The sequence below is a fragment of the Penicillium oxalicum genome, chromosome V, assembly GCF_001723175.1.
Source record: "Penicillium oxalicum strain HP7-1 chromosome V, whole genome shotgun sequence".
In the NCBI taxonomy this organism is placed as follows: domain Eukaryota; kingdom Fungi; phylum Ascomycota; class Eurotiomycetes; order Eurotiales; family Aspergillaceae; genus Penicillium; species Penicillium oxalicum.
The window spans coordinates 86,141-108,341 of record NC_064654.1 but is presented as its reverse complement, the minus strand read 5'-3'; the positions used below and the strand labels follow the sequence as shown (position 1 = coordinate 108,341).

The 22,201-nt window shown below is 52.4% G+C and overlaps 6 protein-coding genes across 6 annotated transcripts; 4 read left to right on the top strand and 2 right to left on the bottom strand.

The window, feature by feature from the left end:
• Nucleotides 1–1,449: 1,449 nt before the first annotated feature.
• POX_e06170 (uncharacterized protein) lies at nucleotides 1,450–7,557 on the bottom strand (the record flags this gene model as incomplete). Its single annotated transcript, XM_050114995.1, has 5 exons — nucleotides 1,450–1,530; nucleotides 1,590–1,979; nucleotides 2,045–2,160; nucleotides 2,216–2,701; nucleotides 2,763–7,557. The coding sequence occupies 5 exons, from the start codon at nucleotides 7,555–7,557 to the stop codon at nucleotides 1,450–1,452; spliced, it is 5,868 nt and encodes a 1,955-aa protein (XP_049967455.1).
• Nucleotides 7,558–9,693: 2,136 nt separating this feature from the next.
• On the top strand, nucleotides 9,694–10,791 carry POX_e06169 (uncharacterized protein; the record flags this gene model as incomplete). The annotated part of the gene is made up of 2 exons (XM_050114994.1): nucleotides 9,694–10,093; nucleotides 10,163–10,791. The coding sequence occupies 2 exons, from the start codon at nucleotides 9,694–9,696 to the stop codon at nucleotides 10,789–10,791; spliced, it is 1,029 nt and encodes a 342-aa protein (XP_049967454.1).
• A 1,246-nt stretch (nucleotides 10,792–12,037) lies between these two features.
• Nucleotides 12,038–16,883, top strand: POX_e06168 (Fatty acid synthase subunit alpha; the record flags this gene model as incomplete). Its single annotated transcript, XM_050114993.1, has 2 exons — nucleotides 12,038–12,093; nucleotides 12,149–16,883. The coding sequence occupies 2 exons, from the start codon at nucleotides 12,038–12,040 to the stop codon at nucleotides 16,881–16,883; spliced, it is 4,791 nt and encodes a 1,596-aa protein (XP_049967453.1).
• A 1,122-nt stretch (nucleotides 16,884–18,005) lies between these two features.
• POX_e06167 (uncharacterized protein) lies at nucleotides 18,006–19,150 on the top strand (the record flags this gene model as incomplete). Its single annotated transcript, XM_050114992.1, has 2 exons — nucleotides 18,006–18,212; nucleotides 18,254–19,150. The coding sequence occupies 2 exons, from the start codon at nucleotides 18,006–18,008 to the stop codon at nucleotides 19,148–19,150; spliced, it is 1,104 nt and encodes a 367-aa protein (XP_049967452.1).
• A 273-nt stretch (nucleotides 19,151–19,423) lies between these two features.
• Nucleotides 19,424–20,474, bottom strand: POX_e06166 (Thioredoxin reductase aclD; the record flags this gene model as incomplete). Its single annotated transcript, XM_050114991.1, has 2 exons — nucleotides 19,424–19,994; nucleotides 20,047–20,474. The coding sequence occupies 2 exons, from the start codon at nucleotides 20,472–20,474 to the stop codon at nucleotides 19,424–19,426; spliced, it is 999 nt and encodes a 332-aa protein (XP_049967451.1).
• Nucleotides 20,475–20,734: 260 nt separating this feature from the next.
• On the top strand, nucleotides 20,735–21,773 carry POX_e06165 (uncharacterized protein; the record flags this gene model as incomplete). Its single annotated transcript, XM_050114990.1, has 2 exons — nucleotides 20,735–21,332; nucleotides 21,373–21,773. 2 exons carry the CDS (start codon nucleotides 20,735–20,737, stop codon nucleotides 21,771–21,773), a joined length of 999 nt encoding a protein of 332 aa, XP_049967450.1.
• Nucleotides 21,774–22,201: the final 428 nt, after the last annotated feature.

The following is a 22,201-nucleotide window of genomic DNA, read 5'->3' as shown; positions in this document are numbered from 1 at the left end:
GGGGGGGGGGGGGGGGGGGGGGGGGCGAGGGGGGCATTAAGGCTCAAAGTTCTCGCCGATGTTGCCGGCCTAATGGAATCTTTCGAAGATCTGAGTCCACACGGGCATGTGGTAGGAGCTTGCCAAGCCGTTGATCATGGACATTCCATAATGTGCACCAGAGAAGAGACCATTCCATTCGGTTGCTTATGCGTAAGAAACCTTAGTTACGCTAACGATTACTCCTGACTGGTGGTATGGCTACACTATTTTTCCTTTTGATCTTAGGAGTTATCGATTATACTAGTCTGAGCATGGAAAAAATTCATGTCTTAGCAATAATAGAATCATTTTTCGCATTATCTTTTGAATCTTCTCTAGGGCTCGCATTCTTGAGATCTTCCTGGTCTCGCTCACCTAGCATTAAAGTATACATGTCTCCGAATCTCCGGAGGAGCCGCTGAATGTCACGGGAAGCGTTCTGAGCGGACACTAACTAACAAGACCATGGAAGATCATTAACATCCGCAGTCGCGAATATTACCCAAAGTCCGGTATATATACTATGTGTGGCACGCATCATTAAGTTGCAAGGTCGCATCTCGCGCCTGTGACACGGAAATTGTTATGGCGAATACTATCCGCGAGATATCCAGCCTGTAAGCTTCTACACTAACTAACTAGATCGCACCGGTAGGCTTCGAATTAGAATCGAAAGAGGAATCAAACCGTTAAACTTCACCTGCGTTGAGCCGAATATTTATCGGAAAAGACAATATCTTTCTGAAAATCACAATTAGCGTATCAGCGGATAGATGAAAGTCGTTGTATGCTCAGTCGTATCATAAATTCGCTTCTTAGACTGCCACTTGCGAACATCATAGTCGAGGAAAGTTTGTTAAATTAAAGATTGAGATATTAGTTAATAGGTATCACTGATTAGGGCCTTATAGCTCTAACGAGAGTACTTTCGGACTAACTGATAGATATAATGCCTGGCTATATCGTTGAATTCTCGGGGGCTACTAGGCCTCGCTCTTGAATTAATAGTTTAGCATTGTCGCCAAATATCGCGTATATAAGATACTGTCTAACGGATACAGAGAAATCTCTCGGCGATTTTGGTAACAGATTAGCTATCTTCTCGCGCCGTAAGGGTCTCAGTACGCGGTTTTTTTAGATAGCTCAGCCTGTAACCTTCGATTGGCACTACTTTCGGTTCCAAAAAACCTCATTTTAGTAGTGTGTTGCGGGATAGAAAGAAGGTCTATGGTGGCGACTCTGGATACTTTTTGATGAGGAGTTTAGCTTTAAGGAGTTACGAATAGGGGCAAGAATCAACATAAGGTTGTAATCACAGTGGGTCGACCACATGCGAGAGGGGCCATAATGCGGTCATATACCGTGGCAACAACTGACAAAAAAAATCGGAGCCAGCTCTGCATCTTTCGTCTGCGTCTTCCTAAAAGATCACATACTCTTCCCCTGAAACGTCTTCAGCATCTGGACGATACTTGTCGCATTATTTGTCTCCGTATGAATTTCATCCCACTGCGCTATGTTAACCGCGGGAAACATATCAAGCACTGGAGGGGTTACCAAGCACATACCTGGTCCAGAACCTTCCTTAACACTGGCGACCCAGTCAAAGACTCGGTCACCTCAAAATAGGCTCTGTCTATATCAAACAGCCGTGCCGTCAGGTTGGGCACATATCGCTTAATCAGTCGTTGGGGGTCGACGTGCTGACACTGAATATAGTCGTAGAGGAATTGACGGTATGCAGGGATCCCGTCCTTCATGAAACTCGAATGAAACGGGACGTCTATTCCGGAAAGAGGCGTCATTGCCCTGCCACGGGGCAGGTCCTCTACGCTCAAAGGGGCTTGTGGGATAGAGCGCACGATCTGCGTGATGGCCTCGCCGAGGGATGTGTTGTTGTCGGGGTGAAACTGGTGCTGGGAGTCGAGGAGACGAGTCAGGCATAGAAGAGCGCGGACCTGAGAATATCAGAGATGCACGCTAGACACAAGATATGAATGGAGGGCGGCGGGGTAGTTCTCACATCACCAGCACAGACGTACTGCTCCCCATGGATATTGTAATTGACAATTTCGATCAGCAGGCCTGTCATCTGAGAGACTGTCTTCACAATCTGGCCCACCTGATCCGCGGTCATTTCTGAACGCAGAAAGTTTGTCAGAATATTCCAAATACAGCTGCGAGAGAAACGAACCTTGAGAAAGCCTGGATGGATTCAGCGCGCACATGGCAAACGCCGATCGTCCGGCTGAGTCGCGCTGCACAGCGACTTGCATGGAATTTCCGCGATAGAAAGTAATCGCCATGAGTGTTTCCAGAGGTACCACTCCGCCGCATGCTGCAATTGCAGCGTACTCGCCGAGTGAGTGGCCGGCAAACGTGGTCGTCGGGGGGACAAGGCCACGCGACTTCAGATCTTCGTAGATGGCGACTTCGGTCAGTGTCAGGGCGGGTTGGGTGAATTGAGTCGCAAACAGCAAGCCAGCATCATAGAAAAAAGTGTATGAGGTGGTGTTGTGATCCAGCTCCGGGAAAATCTGGGTCGGTTTAAAGGTATCGCCATCGGGGACCAGGTATCGAAGGGCCCGATAATTGTCTCGTATCTTGCGTCCCAGCGGACCGCCAAAGCGAATGGTGAGCTTCTTCGGGTTGTTGATGACAATATCCGAGATGCGAAATCCTGCAGATCAGTCGATGTCAGTAGCTCATCAAGAAGTCAAGATGCAGTAGATGCCTCCTACCATATGTGTTGAGAAAATAGGCATCTGCGCGATCCCATACTTTGCGGGCCACGGCACTGGACTGGCGCAGTTCCATGCCCATGCCCTTGCGCTGACTACCCTGGCCAGTGAAAAGAATAGCCGTGGAGGCGTTACGTATCTCAGCTTCTCCCTTGGCTACTACTTTTCGCCCAGCCTGGTCTCGCACTGTGAATTCGATGATCCGAGTTCCGTCCACCATCCCAATGTGCTGGGCGCTCAACTGCAGCTGCTCATCTGGAAGCACCATGTCGGTGAAGGAGATAGTAAACCGGTGAAAGAGAGACTCATCGCCAACACACAAATGTACACAAAGATGGGCTCGAACTCGGGCACTTATATTCATGCCGTGGGTTATAGTTCCTGGTAGCTCGGCATACGCCGCCATTGCCGTTGACAGATGAATGGGATTGAGGTCTTTGGAAGCATAGGCATACATCAAGTTATCCGTCGGGGCAAAAAGGGTATCTGGTGTGAGGGCAAGCTCAAGAGGACTGTCAAATAGCACTCGGGAGGGTGAAGGACGGCCATGTCGAGTAAGATACCCTGTGACAATGTTGTTTGGTGTCATGGAGTGCCAATGAATAACGCCGATCTGAACCAGGCCCCGCCGGACATTGCTTTCAAATTGGACAGTACCGGTCACTTCCACCTCTGTCACTTTACCCTTGACATCATAGAGATAGCGTGATTGTGGGCGAAAGAGCAGTGTTGCCCCAAGCAACTCAGTGGATCGATCTTGCTGCTGAAACCATGGCTTAGACTCGAGTACTGCGACGGCACTGGCGCTGCCAAGAGTTACTTTGTAGGGCTGATCTTCGACGGTCCTGAAAGGGATGATCCTGGGAGGAATGCTTTTTGCATCACGCAGCATAAAATGGCTGGTTATAATCACAATTGGCCGGCCAGATCTGAATATAGTAGCCTTCACCTCCACAACGGTGCCAGACTCTTGCACAACTAGGGAAGAAACACGGGACTTTGTTGCCAGTATATCATTATCGTGAATGAGGCTTATCCATTCAAACGAATTCCGGAGATGAACCAGACAGAGTAGGTTCATCTCGAGCACAAACAGAGGCTTGACGAGAGCTTTCCATGCCACCACGACAGCATAGTCCAGTGGCGCTATCCTCGGATCGTGATAATGCTGGCAGTGTTTGCGGCTTCCAATGCTCTCTGAGAATAGCTGTAGGCTTGCCGATGTCACGACGAACTCTCCTCCATCGAATTCTGAGAAAATCGACACTGAGGGAGAGGGCAATGGCTCGTCACCAAGCCAGATTCTGTGGTACAGCTTTTGAACTGTCTCGTTGAGGTTGGCAGTGAGATCTCGCAGTGGATGCTGAGTGCTTCCCAGCCCAAACTGTAGCGCGAGCACAGCTGGTTCTCCAGTCACCGTCACATAATTTATCAGCTCAAGGTCGATCAATCCGGCTGAGCTCACTCTGATATTAGCTACTTTTCGTTCATCCTCGGTATTGCGACGCTCCCAGATGGAGATTACTTCACTTTGGTCAGGTAAGCCATCAACATCGATCCTTATGTCTGCTCGTGGCTTGAGAACCGCCTGAATTGGGTTAGTCAATACCTGGCGGTCTCGCATGACTGTCTGGGAGAGCACCGCTACTTGAAAACAAGAGGATCTTCCGGCAGCCAGTCTCTGATACCACACTTGTTCTTCGGCAAGGCAGTCATCGTCGACTTCAAGTTGTTCATGCTTGGGCTTTTCTTTGCCGCAAGCACCGGTCTCTTCCAAGCTGGTATGCAGACAGACTGGTCCAGATTGTTCCAGGAAGCTGACATACCCGTGGTAAACCTCATCCAGGAGTTCTTTGATCGTTTGATCTGACCGTTGTGTGTAACGCGCTGCAACAGGGCCATGAAGAACGCAGGTTCGCTGAATATCCCCACCCTGCACTGCGTCGATGTCCTCGGACTGCCACAAAGAATCCTTCTTGAAGTAATACTCGAATTCGTCGTCGAACGCCATGATGAAAGGAACAGGCTTGCGGCCTCTTCTCCGACACATTTTCGTGAGGATAGCTTCGTCCTGGTGGCTGAGCAGCTGACATTCGAGTCGGGAGTACTGGAGTTTGAAGCGCTCAAGAGCTTCGTACGGGTCTTCCCTGATCTCTTGGATGGATTTGATAACCCTAAACCCTTCCGTACGCGGTGCAAAGCGACTTTCCACATGAGTGATGAATTCGTAGGCTAGATCGCAGTACGAAGGATCGATCCATCTTGTCCGCGGCCGCAGGTATGTTAAGTCAATTAGTCGCGCTGTCACCTCCGCGTAGGTCATCTCCGCGGGTTGTACGACAGTCCCCGACTCTGTGCGACCAAACCAGACCTTTGCAAAGTCCCGATTGAGACGTTCAATGATCTGTGGCTTCTCTTTGAGCAACATCTGCAGTCTGATAGCCTTGTCCTCGACGGAAAAGAACTTGCGATCTAACTCCGACCACAGTTTCACTGCCCGTGTCGCGATCATATGGATCGGCTCGCCCATTTCTGAGATCACCGTCAGGACACCACCGGTCGGCTGACTATAGGTTCCTTCCCAATCGCCATCTGCGACGCCTGGTGTGGCCACAATAAGTTCCTTGGCAGCATCGCTGGTACGTGTCTCCCGTGCAACCATCACCCTGCTGCCAAGCAAAATGCCGTCAAATGGCATTGGCGAGGACCCTAGCTTAACGGACCACTCGCCTGAGAGATATGGATACGAGTCTCCCGCATCACCGAACCCACTCCCCGCAACTAGCACAATATTCCCACAGGCACGGATGCGATGATAGCTCTGAAGAATGGGCTCGTGGAAATCTTCGAACGAGTGATGCCCGCCCCCACGGCCACCAGTCCACTGCAGGATGATGGGAAAGTGCGGGTGCATCTTTGCGATGGCGATGACCTCGCTTATTGCCTGCAGCGAGCCCGGCTTGAAGGAGATGTGCTTGAGGAGCGGCATGTCGCGGATGTATCCATCGACGGTGTCAGGTGAAGGAATGCCTGCCCCAATAGTCAGACCTTCAATGGGCAGGCGCTTCGCCTGCAGCTTCTGGATGGTGGCGAGCTGCCAGCTGAGAGCGCGGGGATTGGCATAGATGACGTTACAAGAAACTCCACGGCCGGCCGGAGTGTGGGCGACGACGGCGCGAATTGCAGCCTCGAAGCTTGCAGCGTCATGGAAGCCGCCAGCCGCAAGTTCGATGTGATACCCTGCATTCATGGTCGCGGCGACGAACTCCCAGGAAGAGGTTGTAGGGGTCATGCCAGCCACCATAAGCGGGGGGAGGCCTAGGAGTGTGGTCATTTTGTTTTTAATGGTCGGCGCAGCGGCGGAGAGAACGAGAAGCGGCCGGTACTCCTTTCGCCAGTCGCGGCCAGGGATCACAGTAGATCCATTGAGCAACTCCTCTCGATCACCAAATTCTTGTGGCGATGGGGCCGAGGATGCGTTGCTAAGACCGAAAATGATGGTGCGCACACCAGTCCCTTGCTTGAGCCGATTTGTTAACGCACCTATCCCATCTTCATGGATGCCCGGTCCAAGATCGACTATGTGCGTAGCTCCAGCAAAATGGGCAGTGGATGGCCAGTTTAGTCGCCGGGTCATGATCATGCGCACCAAGTCTGGGATGACGTCTCTTCCTGTGCCGTCTTTCAGGTCTGATCCGTCGCTGGTGTCGTAGACGGAAGTTTTCAATTCCGCGCGGGCCAGATACATCTCGCGGAGGTCGTGAAGCACCAGCGTACAGGCCGTAGAGAGGTGCGAAGTATGAAATGGAACGCTGATGGGCAAGAATCTGATCGTTACTTCTGGTCTGCGTTGGCTGTACGGGACGCGTGCTTGCGATACGCCAGGCGAGGCCGTATTGCGACGCAGGCATCGGGAGACCGCGGACAGCGTTTTGGGGGTGCCACCTAAAACAAAGCTGTGGGGCCCATTGATAAGAGCAAGTTCTGCTTTGCTGCACTCAGGAAGGTGATGATTGACCTTGTCCATGACTTTAGTGAGGACGTCGAGTGAGAGGCCATGTACCCGCAGCATGCACGAGGGGACGCCTTCGCCGTGGGTTTCGCAATCTTGCAACACGTCCCGATCCATTGGCGCAGGACCAAAAAGCGACTGTGCCCGGCAGCCTATGTAGAAGAGAATTGTAAGTGCAGTGAGCGACAGCCTGTCGAGGGATTCCCAGTCGCGGGCGGCAGACGCCATAACCGCTGGCACCACCCCCTGAGAATGGCCGCCAATGCCGCAAAAGAAAGTCCCCATATCGCCAGGATACATGTCAAGTGAATGAACCAAGACATGATAATTGGCAATCTGCAGCAACCCGATCAGCAAGAGACTGATGGGGGCTTTGCTGAGCGTATGCGGCAGCGGTTCTTGCTCTGGATCGAGGATCCAAGACATGATATTGAGTCCGGCAGGGTAATAAACGGAGAAAGAAGCATTTTTGTCAAGAAGACGCTGAAGATGCGCAGATGCCCGTTCAATGAGTCCTTTCACGATCCTAGGGTTCTGTGTGTACAGGTTTTTGAGCTCGCGCAGGGGGCTTAACACTCCCTGGCCGCCAAAGATGGCATACACCATCGCACTTCCATTTTTCGCTGCATGCAGTAGAGCCGGCGGCGAGGAAGCATGCGCTTGCGGACGCGATTTTGATTCGTAGTACTCGACTGCGTCGTCGTTGTTGAGAGAGGTGGTAGATGAGGCGCCTGAGAGCAGCGTGTCTGGGGTCGTATACTCCTCTGTGGTTGTTTTGGACATGATTGCGCTCTGGACATGAATTTTGAGTGAATTCCCGAGGAGGATTACCGAAATAATACTCCATATAGCACTATTAGTCTACTCTGTGCTTGGCCCTCTGCAGGGCTCTTTGTCGCACCCACAGCTCGTGGGCTCAACATGGTGGCGCCACTCCTGTTGACCAAGAAATGTTGGAGGTTCAATCAAATACCCACGGGTATAAAAATTTTTTCAATGACAGCATACTCGCCTACCTATGAGCATATTTTTTATGCCCAAACCCATCCCATTTAGCGATGGGATGGGAGTCAGTTTGGGTGCCTACTTCTTTTGCAGAGGTCTACCTTGGGAGACCGGCTTACCAATGTTTGCCAGACAATATCATGCCTGCTATGTAGTCACATGATCCACAAGAATAGATAGCATCATATGTCTCGATCCCAATCAATCTAACTATCATCATCTCTCGTTATTTCTTTTCACCTACCACTTAGGCTACTCCTTACAGACTATGAGCCCCGTTTTGCGCGATTATTAGGTCTTCTTACGAATATTCTAATGTATTGCGCGCTTGGGAATAGCCTCATCATTTTCAACACTCAGAATGCACCTAATACGCCCAACGTGTTTTTTAAAGCCCTGGGCTAGGCCTCGCAATTACTCGCCGGTTTTTCGGCCCGCGGACTCGCGAACCGGCTGGCTATATGGATGAATAGAGTATCGGCCAGATCTTACAATACCGTACGGGTCGAATACTCGCGAGCCTCCGGCTCGCGCGTCGGGTCCAAAAAGCCGACCCGCCACGATTAATTGCAAGGTCTAGATTCGAATCCCTCCAGCAGGACGGGCAGTCATCAGTCCTGGCACTAGGCTCTGTCATTATAGCTATTCGAAGTTTATACATTTCGAGGATATATGCTAGTTGGACTGCGTTGTGATCTCAATTTGAACAGATTGGACTAGATTCATAGAAAATAAGGTATCCACGTGATAAGGGGCCTGTGGGTGTAGCCTACCTACATCGATGGTGGTAAGTCGTAGTATGTTTACGTAGGCTGCTGATCCATGAAGTCGATCTGTGAATGCTACTTGCAGTAAATCTAGAGACAAATTTTTATCCTTGTAAGCTGGAGTTCATTGTGTAACTACCTTCGCTGGACCCTACGTGTTACAAGACACTCCTGGAAAACTACCTAGGCAAGCCTACACAGGATGGTCCCGTGACCCACAACAGGTAAGGGAGGGACAGGAGAGACGGACTTGGAAGCTTCAGCGATTATTTTTGGAATGTACTCATACTGTACTCTACCAATCCTTTCACTCTGACTCCTCGCCTCACAGAACCTCGCAGGCCTTCACACCACCTATCAATTGGTATTCAAAGGCGGACCCAGAACATGAATGTGGAGTTTTGTTATCCTATATTAGATAATACCCGAATTTACATATTCTAATAGCAGATCCGGTTGCATGTAGGAGGATGGTCTAGCAGGGGTGGGTATGGAGAAGAGACGGCAGAAGGCCAATTTTAAAGGATCTATGATCATTTATGCATTTCCCAATGTTGTTTTTCAGTGACCATGATTGTTATTCCTGCTGTGGTTATCCATTGGACTATTTCTTCATCATGTCAATTAACAAATGCATTCTCCACATCTCCTCTATCGATCTTTTTTCTTTTTAAGTTCTCTTGAGTCATTGTGTTTATGAGGTGAAACGTCTGCTGCGACCGCGCGGTCCTACACTTCCGGCTGACCGGCGAGGACGCTCTCTGTGGGGGTTGTCTGATTCCTTATGCCTCGAATTCCCTGATGTGATTGGGCTGCCCTGCGCACTTACCCCTCTTCAATATGTGCGGTGATAAAGTCTAAACCCTATTAGAGAGAGGAGGCGGTCCAATTATCCAAACGTGGGTCCATTTAAAACTGCCCTAGCTGCAACTAGTCCGGAGCCAATTCCTGCAGATGTGCACATCCCACACTTCGGTTGCTTACGAAGGATCTTGCTTCTGTAGCCGACCCAAGATGTAACCTTGCACCTGTCGACAGCCAAATGCCTGCTGTGAGTCGATATCAATATATATCTTCTAGGTGACAGACAAGTCTGTTGCCATGAGGATAACCTCTATCAAAACTAGCCACCAAGATCCTCAGCACCATGTCCATGTCCTACACTACCAACCCTTCATCTCCGTCTGCATCTCAGCCGACGCGACGAGATCGCATGGCGTCTGCCCTGCGCATTCTAATGGCCAATGATCATATCGATCCGGAAATCTTACGGGCAGGCACCCAGTGGATGACTGCCGTCGACATTGAAAACACTCAGACTTCCACACCGCAAGCCACGTATCAACCAGCTTATGCGCTAAACGACCTTCCCTCAGGCATCAATGAGACGCCTATCGACCCTGCCCTATGTACTGAGTCCCCCTTTCCTTTGGAGAGCGGGAAACCCCCTGCCAACCCCGTGCAGAGCTGGATTGGCGATGTCTATTCTCGCCCTAGCCCGTCTAACAGCCTTCAAGCGGACCCAATGAGCTACGATTCCACATCAGGTAAGTACAGCAGGTATGAGACTGCACTATTGTCTGATCCAAACTCATACTGACGTGAGCCTGTTGCAGAATTTGCATGGATCTCCAACGATTGGGACATCATGCTGAATTCAGTGGAGGTCGACCCCAGCAGTAGTGCCGGTACCAGCACCAGTATGAGCATTAGTAACAGCAGCGTCGGAAACAGCAGCGTCGGAAACAGCAGCGTCGGAAACAGCAGCGTCGATATTATCGCACAAACTCCCCTGACGAGCCCCGTGGCCCTGCCACCTATTGAAGAGACCTCGATGCAATCACCCTCACAACTCCCCTCGGCCGTCGAGCGACAGTCGCCAGTGAAGAACTCTCGACCACGGCCGTTAAAGCACCAGCGTGCACACTATGTAATTGAGAAAAGGTACCGGGCAGGGCTTCATGAGCGGTTTGAAGCCTTACGAGACTGTGTGGAGAGCTGGAAGCACGACCAGCTACAAAAAGGACAACAGCAGTCCAGTTTACCCCTCTCGCTAGACACAACCACGGATTGGACCAGCAAAGATGCGAGCCGTGGCGCAACACGACTCAACAAGTCGGAGGTGCTGTGCGAAGCAGTGGCCTATATCAAGCTACTACAGGAGGAGAACGAGGTTGTGATGGAACATATGAAGCTGCTGATTCGGCGATTTCGAGCGACCAAACAGGCATTGCAGCAGGGCTAGAGGGCGTGTAAGAACTTTGGCTTAATGTAAATACATGGCAGAAGTTGATAGATCTCTCCTTGAAAGCCACAATAATACCCCCACCTCGCCTCTTGAGGGCCGTTTTTATTTAAATGCTTATATTCGTCGAGCCAAGATTTTTACCGTCCCCCACCACTGGCCACGTTGAAGATCCAGTCTAAGGTACTGTGCTTGAGAAGACGTGGCTAGATGGTAGCGTGCAATTAGGTTTGGGTCAAAGGTCGAGATTTCAACCCATAGGCTGGGTTTGCCTAGGTTTTGACATCGCCAACCAGTGGTTGACAGTCGCGTCGTTGATATGTGGTCGGTCAATAGCGTAGAATTGCGGGAATCTGGTGGGCCACCGACCAAGTCATCTGGGGCGTGCGCCATTTTAGTCAATTGATGCCGGGGAAGTTTTCCAAGCTGCCAGACGAGATAGGGTGAGATGGGCCGAGCACGCCTAAGGTAGGCCAAGAGAGTTGGCTAGGTGCTTGGCATCCGAGGCTTGATTCATATAAGCCTCGCCAATCGGACGAGCCGTTCAGATCTAGTTGGTATAACATATATTCCTCACTTCACTTGGGCTATGCTATGACAGCGTCGAAGAGGCAACTGTAACGCGATGGAAAATATAGTAGCTTTGATAAAGATGTGAGACACCCGGTCTAATCTAGATAACCTCAAATGTTATTAACTAACTAGGTGGCTAACCACCAAGCAACTAAAGACAGAAGAATGAATAAATAAACCACCAGTAAAAGTGGTAGATAACCAGATACAGTAGAGTAGAGAGGTTTGTGACAAATATTGACGACGTTGTTGGCCAGGTCGTCACAAAGAATAGAGTTTTTGGGGGAACGTAAGCAAGATCCGGTGCGGTCGTGCGGACGAAGGATTCGATCAGCAACCAAGGCTGCTTGAGAAATGAAAAAAAGAGAGCAGTGGGGGCTGAGCAATTGTGACGAGAGCCAAATAAATTGTTCAAATTTGTTGTTAGTCGAGGACATGTTCCTCTTCCTTCCCTCTCCTCCCCCTCAGGCTCTATGGGCCCCATCCTTTCCTCTTTTGGGATCATCGTACCACACATAACGTTCCACCGGCGGGAGGGAAGATCGACAAACCCGGCCAGTGGGTCATTTCTATGATGGTGGATTTGGAGCTTGGTGACGGCTGTACACTGTTTAGCGAAACTTCGAAATAGCTGGAGAAATCCAGCCCCAAGCAGAGCATAGAACCAGTCACTATGCACCCCGACATTGAACGAGAACTCACCTATTTGCTGCTCATCGAGCTACTGGCGTAGGTGGTCTGTGATATTATACGTTGCATTACCATAACTAAGCAATCTCTGTAGATACCAGTTCGCGTCGCCGGTGAAATGGATCCAGACGCAGGATGTTTTGCTCAAGGACCTCAAAATCCAGAACCTGCTCGAGGTGGGCCCGGTTAGCACACTGATCAACATGCTGAGGCGCACTCTGAAGAATGAGGACTACGTGATCCACGACAGTGCGTTGGGTGTACGGAGAAAGCTGCTCAGCTACCGCGATCATGCAGCCGACATACATCGCGGACTCACTCTCACAACAGATCTCAAGATAGAGACCGTTGAGGCGCCACAGTCTCTCTCACCTCGAGTGGCGCCTCTGCTGCCTTCTTCCCCTCCTGCGACAGATGCGGAGGCTCCCATTCTAGCGAGCATCCCAGATGCTTCCACTTCTGCCCAAGAAATTGTCCTCGCAATTATCTCACACAAGCTTGACCGTATGCTCGTGCCCGACGACCTGTGCAAATCTGTCAAGCAGCTCTGCGGCGGCCGGTCGACCATGCAGAACGAAATCATTGGCGACTTGGAGCGTGAGTTTGGAAGTCTGCCTGAGGACTCGGAAGGAATTCAGGTTCAAACCCTCTGCGACAGGCTGCAGGTTTCGCCGGTATTTTCGGGACAGCTGCGCCGTACATCGGCGGCCATGGTCTCCAAGATGGTTTCGCTGAAAATGCCTTCAAGCTTCCGCACGGCCCAGATTCGCGCATACCTGGAGCGCCGCTGGGGGCTTGGCCCTGGGCGCCAGGACGCGATCCTCCTTTTAGCAAGCAGCAAGCTACCAGCGCAACGATTGACCACGCCGGGTGAGGCCCAGTCACTTTTGGATGGAATTGTGCAGCCATATCTTGATAAAAAGGGGCTGACTGCCTCCACTCGGGCCATTGATCCACCTCCTGCGGTTGCTGCATCCCCAGGTACCCAGGCGCTCCAGCAGCAGGAGCCAGAGCCTCAACACTTGTCGGCGATTGAGCTCTTTTCAAACACTGATGCCGACCTCGAACGTGATAAGCGCATCGCCACCCTACAGGGAGAAATCGATTCGATCGTGGCCGAGTTGGGCGACGAGCTGATCGCAGGCGTGCAGCCACAGTGGTCGGCATCCCACGTCCGCCACTACGACTCGTACTGGAATTGGAGTATCCAGGATCTCCATGACACTTTGGGTAAAATCTTCCAGGGCAGAGCTGGGATCGACGATCCATGGACATGCTATCAGGCGCGGCTCATCGTCAATCGTGCCTGCCCCCGGCTATTCAGTGTCGTAGAGTACCTGCATCGCCAGGTTCTCGACGGAGTATTTGAGGGAAACGTCGATGCCGCAGCGGCGTTTCTGAAAGCGTTGATGACCTCCAGCTCTGACTTGGAATGTCCTCCAACAATTCAGCCCTTTGCGCTCCATGTGTGTGAGCGGTTAACAGCGCCTCGCACCATCGTCAAACTTAACGGGGATATTGAATACCGCGAGGTCCTTCGCACGGCGAACAGCGGAGATCACCGCATCACGCTCAGCGTGAAACACGGCCAGGGCTGGGTTGTTGACGAGCATCTCACTGCCAATTTTGCACAGAATCTCGAGGATGCAAGCAATAGCACTGCTGAAACTCCTTCATTTGCCTCCAAGGTCGTCCTCCTAATTGGGGCCAGCCGCGGCTCAATTGGGTCCGAGATCCTGCCCGGCCTTCTGGTCGGTGGCGCCCACGTTATCGTCACGACTAACCGCTTCATCCCGGAGACGATTTCCTTTTTCCGTGACTTGTATGTTTCACACGGCGCGCGCGGGGCTCAGCTGCATGTCGTCTCATTTAATCAGGCTAGCCAGCAGGATGTGCATGCTCTTGTGGACTGGGTCTATGACACGCTCGGGCTGGATCTCGATCACATCATCCCATTTGCCGCCATGTCTGTAGCGGGCCGTGAGGTCGATGGTATTGACGCTCGTGCTGAACTAGCGCATCGCATGATGCTGGTCAACGTGCTTCGGCTGCTTGGCCAGGTCGCGCAGCAGAAGCGGAAGCGCGGATTCAGCGCGAACATCACTCAGGTTCTCCTGCCTTTGTCACCGAACCACGGCGTCTTTGGTGGTGATGGTCTATACGCAGAGTCAAAGATTGGATTGGAGCCCCTATTCACAAAATGGTCGTCTGAAAGCTGGGGGGCGTATCTCTCTATTTGTGGGGCGTCGATCGGATGGACACGGGGCACAGGCTTAATGAAGGTCAACGATCTCGTCGCTGAGGGGATAGAGAAGATGGGGATTCGCACATTCGGAGTCAAGGAGATGGCACTACGCCTGCTGTTGCTCATGGCCGCACCGGTTGCAGAGCGATGTGAGACTGCTGTGGTGTACGCAGATTTAACTGGGGGGCTGGATCAGCAACCCAGTCTCCAGGATAAACTGGTGGCGCTAAGAGAGGAAATGCAGCAGGCGAGTGCCGCTCGGAAGGCTGTTCTGGAGGATCAAAGGCTGGATGATGGTGTGAATACCGCAGTTGATAACGACCGAGGTCCTGTGCCGCCACCTCTAGCCAACCTGCAGCTGCAGTTCCCCGAACTCCCAGACTATGAGACGGAGATTCGTCCACTTGCGGCCAATCTGCGTGGGATGGTTGATCTCGACCGCATCGTGGTGGTTACTGGTATTGCAGAACTGGGACCATATGGCAGTGCGCGGACACGATGGGAGATGGAGGCAGAAGGGCGGTTCAGTCTGGAAGGCTGCATCGAAATGGCGTGGCTAATGGGGATGATCCGGCACACTGCAGGCGATGTGGACGGGAAATACTACAATGGATGGACAGACGCAATCACGGGCGAACCTGTGGCTGACATTGAGGTCAAAAGTCGCTACGAGCAGCGCATCCTGGCGCATACGGGAATTCGTCTTGTGGAGCCGGAGCTGGACATTGGCTGGGGATCTGACCCCACGCGCCGCCGGCTGCTACAGGAGGTGATCTTGACAGAGGATATGCCTCTCATTACGATGTCAAAAGAGCTTGCGCAGCATTTCCAGGCCGAGCATGGTGATCACGCTGACATCTTCTACCCTGCCAACACCAAGAATCGTGGAGACGAGGAGGAGGATGTGCGTATCCGTCTCAAGAAAGGGGCCACCATCCTGATTCCCAAGGGTTTACCAGCTGCCCACGCCGTCGCCGGGCAGATCCCAACAGGCTGGAATCCAAAGACGTACGGTTTATCAGATGAGATCATCTCGCTGGTCGATCGAGTCACACTGTTCACGCTTGTCTGTGTCGCGGAAGCCCTATTTTCCAGCGGCCTGACTGACGCATACGAGCTCTACCGCTACATCCATGTTTCGGAGCTAGGTAACTGCATCGGGTCCGGCGAGGGACCTCTGAACGCCATTAAACGGGTCTTCCGCACGCGTCACCATGACCTTCCCGTTGCCTCGGACGTACTCCAGGAGACCTTCCTGAACACGGCTCCCGCCTGGGTCAATATGCTGCTGATGTCGAGTTCGGGACCTCTGCGTACCCCTGTCGGTGCCTGTGCCACATCCCTGGAGTCACTTGAATCCGGTTATGAGCTGATCTCCACGGGTAAAGCCAAGGTATGTCTGGTTGGAGGCGTTGACGACCTGGAACACGATATTGCTGTCGAGTTTGCCAACATGGGCGCGACCTCGAATCCGGCCAAGGAACAGGCACAGGCCCGCACACCTGCAGAAGCATCACGCCCCACTAGCTCAACTCGTGATGGTTTTGTCGAAGCACATGGTGCCGGTGTCCAGATCCTCACCACTGCCCGGCTTGCCCTTGATATGGGCCTGCCGGTACACGGCGTCATTGCATGGGCAAGTACAGCCAGCGACAAGGCGGGCCGTTCCATTCCTGCACCAGGGCAAGGTCTCCTGACCCAAGCGCGTGAGACCAGTCATGGTGCGGTGCAAACGCCACTGCTAAACATTTCATACCGACGGCGCCGGCTTGAGCAGCGGCTGCGGCAGATCCGCGACTGGGAAGACTCCGAAAACGATGCCTGCCAGCAAGACGAAGCCACAGGAGACAACGTCGAACGAAAACTTCTGGCCGATGAACGGCGACACTGGATCGCTAGCGAGGCCACACGGCAGCACAAAGAGGCTCTTGCCACCTTCGGCCACCAGTTCTGGCACGGCGAGTCGAGCATTTCTCCCATCCGGGGATCACTCGCTGTGTGGGGACTGACAATCAACGACCTAGACTTTGCTTCCTTCCATGGCACATCGACTGTGCGCAACGACTTGAATGAGACGGACGTGATTCAGAAACAGCTGGCCCATCTGGGTCGCGAGGAAGGACACTTGCTCTACTGTATCTTCCAAAAATACCTCACCGGGCATTCCAAGGGAGCGGCAGCCGCCTGGATGCTCAATGGCTGTCTGCAGACCCTCAACTCGGGTCTGATTCCAGGCCAGCGCAACGCGGATAACATTGACGAGCGACTGCGGAACCGAAAATCGTTGTTTTATCCCAGCCGGACTCTATACAAGCGCGGACTGAAGGCATTCTCAGTTACCGCGTTTGGGTTTGGGCAGAAGGGAGCCCAGGCTTTGGGGGTGCATCCGCGATATATGTTTGCGGCGGCGACTGAAGAGGAATACCAGAATTATTGTATCCGGGTTAGAGAGAGACAAAAGAGAGCCTCGCAAGCATGGGCAAAGGCTGTGGCAATGCAGACAATCTGCGATGTCAAGGATTTGCCGCCATGGGGAGAAAGGAATGAATCGGCAATTATGTTAGATCCCCTCGCGAGGTTATGATACATCACCCTAGAAAAGGTTTGTGTGCAACCGGCCTTACCCATCGTCACCCCAACAATCACCCTCTGGTTTTTTTCCCTTCTTATATTTGCCCTAAAGCCCTAGTCGGAATGTCATTTGGCGGAAATCGTAGGCTAGGCTTGAAATCCACCGTGCCGTTGCTTATTGGTTTAATCGTTATGTCGTAGGCGCGAGATGCGGCCCTGCGACTTAATTGATGCGTACCACACATAGTATATTACTGGACTCTAGGCAATGTCTGCAACTGCGGCGGTATATTAGTGATCTTTATGGTCTGGTTGGTCAGTGGTCGCCCAAAACGCTTTCCGTGACTGATAGATCTGATCGATATATTACACTGTAGTCAAGAGAAATAGCCGATTCTTTTAGAACGATAAAAGGAGAGCTCCTAAGAATTTTAAATAGCAAACCCGCAAAGAGAAGACTCGAGGTAATGAAAAATTAGACTCTATCTGAAATTCCAAATCGTACCATTGGGGTACCTTCTTCTTACCTGACTAACAAGTCTCTACATGTACCTTGCTAAAGTAGATCTCGTTACACCATAGGCACTAGCCATAGTATTATATCAGTACCGACGCCCGTGGCTAGCACAGGTAGGAAGCCTCTTCTCTAGGGCACAAATACCAGGAGCGCGCTAGTTAGCTAATATTTTGGGCTGTAGCCTACGGTCTACATCAAATTATATCTCGACTGGATAGGGTTATAGGGGTATTTTACGTAGGAAGTAAAAAAAAAAACTAGATGGTAGACATCGGAGTAATTAGTGATAGGTCCGAGTGCATATGAGCTCCTATCAGGGTGGTGTATGTTTAATTGGACGTCACTTTTTGCAATCCATAGGTACTTGTATCATAATCAAGATAGGTAGCTTGTGGCTGTTCTAGTTTTGTCCGTCTTTCAGGAGTGCCCTAGGGTGGCGCCACTGTTAGGTGGTTATTATATCTGTAGGATTTCAGGTCAGTGGCACCACACAGACCGACACTACTCACTTCTATCTGCTTACATGAATTGAAGAAATGCACAAAATCGTCGCCTTTGCACGGAATTTGTGTGCTCTTGAGTTAAGGCAGTTCTGCATCAACGCATTCATCGATAACAATGGCTGGTCTTCCCGAAATTCCTCGGTTAGACTTTTCGCTCCTGTATGAGGCAAAACAGAATGGCTTGTCCGATACCCAAGCTAGGCGTCAACTTGCGCAGGAACTCCTCAATAGCCTCAGCTCGTATGGGGTTGCCAAGATCGTTAATCATGGTATCCCCGAAGCCATGATCACCGAAGCTTTCAATATGGCAGGTCCCCTTCTCGTTGATTCAGCAGGAAGATTCATATTGATGACCGTGAGCAGAGTAAGAGATTCTATGGTCTTAGCCCCGAGGCCAAGGCTGTGGCGAAACACCCAGAAGGTGCCAATCCGCACCGGGGTTATGCACGCCTTGGGTTGGAGAGAACCTATGGGCTGAAGAATGGCACGGATGATCTCACAACCCGTGTGGATGACCACAAAGTTGGTGTTCTAGCCCGCTTACGTTGTTTTAATGAAGATGAAGTCACTGAATATTCCCGACAGGAGTCATTCGATATAGGCACTCCCACCGACTGTTCCAACGCAAATCGATGGCCGCGAGAAGAGGATCTGCCCGGATTCCGCAATACAATGGAACAATTCTTCGAAACCTGCCACGAGACCATGACTGAAATCATGGTCATGTTGATGCAGGTGATGGGCATTAGCACAGAAGACATTGTCGCTCTTCACAGCGCCAAGGCCCACGAGCTCCGTTTGACGCATTATGTCGCCGTGCCAGCCAAACTCATCGAGAACGGGAAGAAGCTTCGAATTGCAGAGCACACTGACTACGGAACCATCACACTGCTCTTTCAGGACACGATTGGAGGACTGGAGGTCCAAAACCAGACGACTGGTCCGGAGTTCATCCCGATCCTTGATGCATCTCCAACCATGATTGTCAACATTGGTGACTCGCTCCAGAGGTGGACCAATGCCAGTCTCAAGGCTGTCGTGCATCGGGTTGTCAAACCAATGAGGCAATCGGATGATGACGAGGCGATTCTCCCTGCCCGGTACTCTATTGCCTTCTTTGGGAAGCCCAACCGGGATGCATCTCTGTCTCCCTTCCCTGCATTCCTCAGCGATGAGCGGCCATGTTTGTATCCGCACATTACTGCTGGGGACTATAACCAGTCTCGGTTGCTCCATCAGTACAATCATACTCAAGCATAGATTATGGTTCTCTTGTTCATTTCAACGCTCAAGTGACTAGGTATTTCAGATGGTCATTTCGGAAGAATCGGAACACTAGAGTTGAGTCAAATACCATCTGGTCATGTCGCCAGCCCCTGGATCTTAGGTACTCTGACCGTCATGTCACCCCGCGATCATACACACTCGACCATACAGTAAATACATAATAAGATTTCAAGAGATCTCCCATTGCTAGTCAGGATTTTTGTGTTCCCTAGAGCCCGGAAAAGAAGAATACCAAAAATACATGAACTAATACCCTGCCTGCAACTGAGTGGCAGCTCCCGCAGCGGCGAACCCTCCCGCAATGGTCGCATAACTCACGAACTTGTGCGGAGAGGCGCAGTCACCAACCGCAAACACACCATGCATAGACGTCTCGAACATCATACCGACGACTTTGATGTCCGCATCCGGTGTCATTTCCAGGCCGAGCTGTGCCGGGATCGCGCTCGCTTGCTGCGTTCGAGGTTTATGAACAATGAAATGCTCCTTCTGTACTGTCCCATCCGTAAACTCAAGTTCCATCGCAGCCGGGGAAGAAGCTGTCGTCTCCAGCGCGACAAGTCGCTTGATGCTGAGTTTGTTGACCCTACACCATTTGTCCTTTGCGACCTTCTGGGCAAGCCTGGCGCCGAGCTGTGCGTTCCCATTGGTGTAGATGGTGACCGACTCTGAAAACTGATGGGCCGCGCGGGCGATCCGTAGAGCTGTGGGCATATCGGCGCACTCATCCACCGCTAGGACGCCGACGGACTCGGCATTCCGCTCTTCGAACCCATGGCAGAAAAGACAATGGAAACTGGAGGATGGCGTCAGTTCACTGTGAAACGTCGGTTTCAGAATCCTTTGCAGGGTATGGATCCATGACTTACATCCCCCTGGCCCAAGACTCGGCGAAACCCTCAATCTTCGGGAAGATATCCTTGACCCCGGTGGCCAGGATGACTTTACGCGCTATCCATTCCTTCCCATCCGCCAACACCGCCACGAACACCAATTCCGACCGTCCACCGCTGACGGTGCGCATCGTCTGCTGGACAGACCGCACTTCGGCCGGCACATATTGGAACCGTTCGTACCGCTGCAGCTCGGATCGTGCTGCCGCCCGGAAATCGTCCGGGCGCTGATGGTCCCACGTGAGCACCATGTGCATCCGCAGGTCAGACACATTGCTGCTACTGTTGCGGTAGGAGGCGCTGTCGAACAGGACGACGCTGTGGTTCTGGCGACAGAGTCCCAAAGCGGCCCCGAGGCCAGCTGGTCCGCCGCCCACGATGAAAGCATCCGTGATTTCCTGCATCTTGCCTGCCTCGTATGGATCAGAATTGGCGATTTGCATCACCCATTGGTGAGTAATATTGCTTCTCGTTTCTCGGTATCACGGCAGAGTGGTTCGAGCTGGACGGGTGGCACCACCCCGTGTCCCTGCACACCCTCTCAGGATGGGGAGTGTCAACCCCCACCACCAAACGGACACATTGCCCTGGGGGGAAATTGACTTAGTGACCGCTCCCACTGGAATTCTCCCGTCCAGGGCCCGTCAGTCAACGCAAGAAGAACATGACGATTGCCGATCTGGCACCGCGGAACCCATGGGAGGTGGACCTGATTCGGGAAGAGCTGGTCTCCATCGACGTTGGTGCGTCCGAACCTCAGCAGCTCTTCCTGTCGGTCCGTGGGCCTCCCCGAACACACGCCAACCAGCCCGTCGTCCTCATCGAATGTGGACGCGGGGCCACCAGCCGATGGTGGGTGGTCGTCCAGCGGCTCCTGTCCCGACACGTCCGCGTCTACTGTTACGACCGGGCTGGGCTGGGCCGCAGTGGGCCAGCCCTGGTGTTTCCCCGGACAGCACGCACCATGGCATCGGAACTGGCCACGCTCCTGGCGACGGTCGAGGTGACGCCGCCCTTGGTCCTGGTCGCGCATTCCTACGGCGCCATTGTTGCGCGGGAATACCTCGCACGTCTGGCCCAGCCTGCCCAGGCGGTTCGGGGCAGGGTGTTTGTGGATGCGAACCAGGAAAAGACGCATGACCTGCTCTTTACACCCAGCCACATTCAGAACGCAATCGGCAAGCTTAGTCCCCTCGTCATCATCGGACTCGACGAGGGTCACCGATACAGCCAGGAAGAACTGGAGGCCATCATGCGCGAGAGTCCGGGAAGGGCACGTACAGCACTCACGCGGGTGCACAGGAGGCCACCGGCACCGCGTCGGCGGCCGATTCCGAGATGGCCAACATGCGAGCCTGTGGACGAGCCCTCGCCGACCGCGCCCAACTCCGGGCTCCCTCCTCGGCGTGAACCCGGTGACGGTCATCCGGGGGGACGCAGCACGTGATCTGTGCCGGATCTACGAGGTGGCGCTGACGTCGGTCCTTTCGACCGCCCAGGGGAGGGAGGAGACCGAGGCGCACCTCGCGCGCTTCGCAGCTACCGACAAGAAGCTGCAGCTGGAGATCCTGCAGTTATCCCACACCGCCCGGTTTGTACAGGCAAAAAAGAGCGGTCATCACATAGAAGCGACAGAGCCGGAGTTGATTGCTCGGGAGGTCAGTCGGGTGATGTCCTTGGTCAACCGGGACGAAGGCCGTTGAATGGCAATTGGTGTATGGCCTTACTTTGGGGGGCTGGACGTAGTGTATCAAGATGAAACGAACCTTTGGTACCTTGAGACTATAACCTGTGAGGGAAGTGGAGGATTTGCTAGACAATGACAACATTAACACTGGAAGGTGTCTACATCACGCGACTACCCACCGAGTCGGTAGTACCGACTCAAATATATTTCTCGGCTACTACCGAGGTACCAGGATGTAAGCGTGCTATCTTCCAATTTGGCGCTATGATACCTATCGACAGACATACATCTAGTGACGGATCGCAACAAGGCAAGGCGAGACCAAAATGCAGAAAGCCGACTGCCTGACAAATAGGTACGGACAAGAAAAAAACGAAGGACATCCCGTCATTGCTCGGATAAGCCAACGTAGCCCAGGACGCAAAAATGAAAAATCTCAGTCAA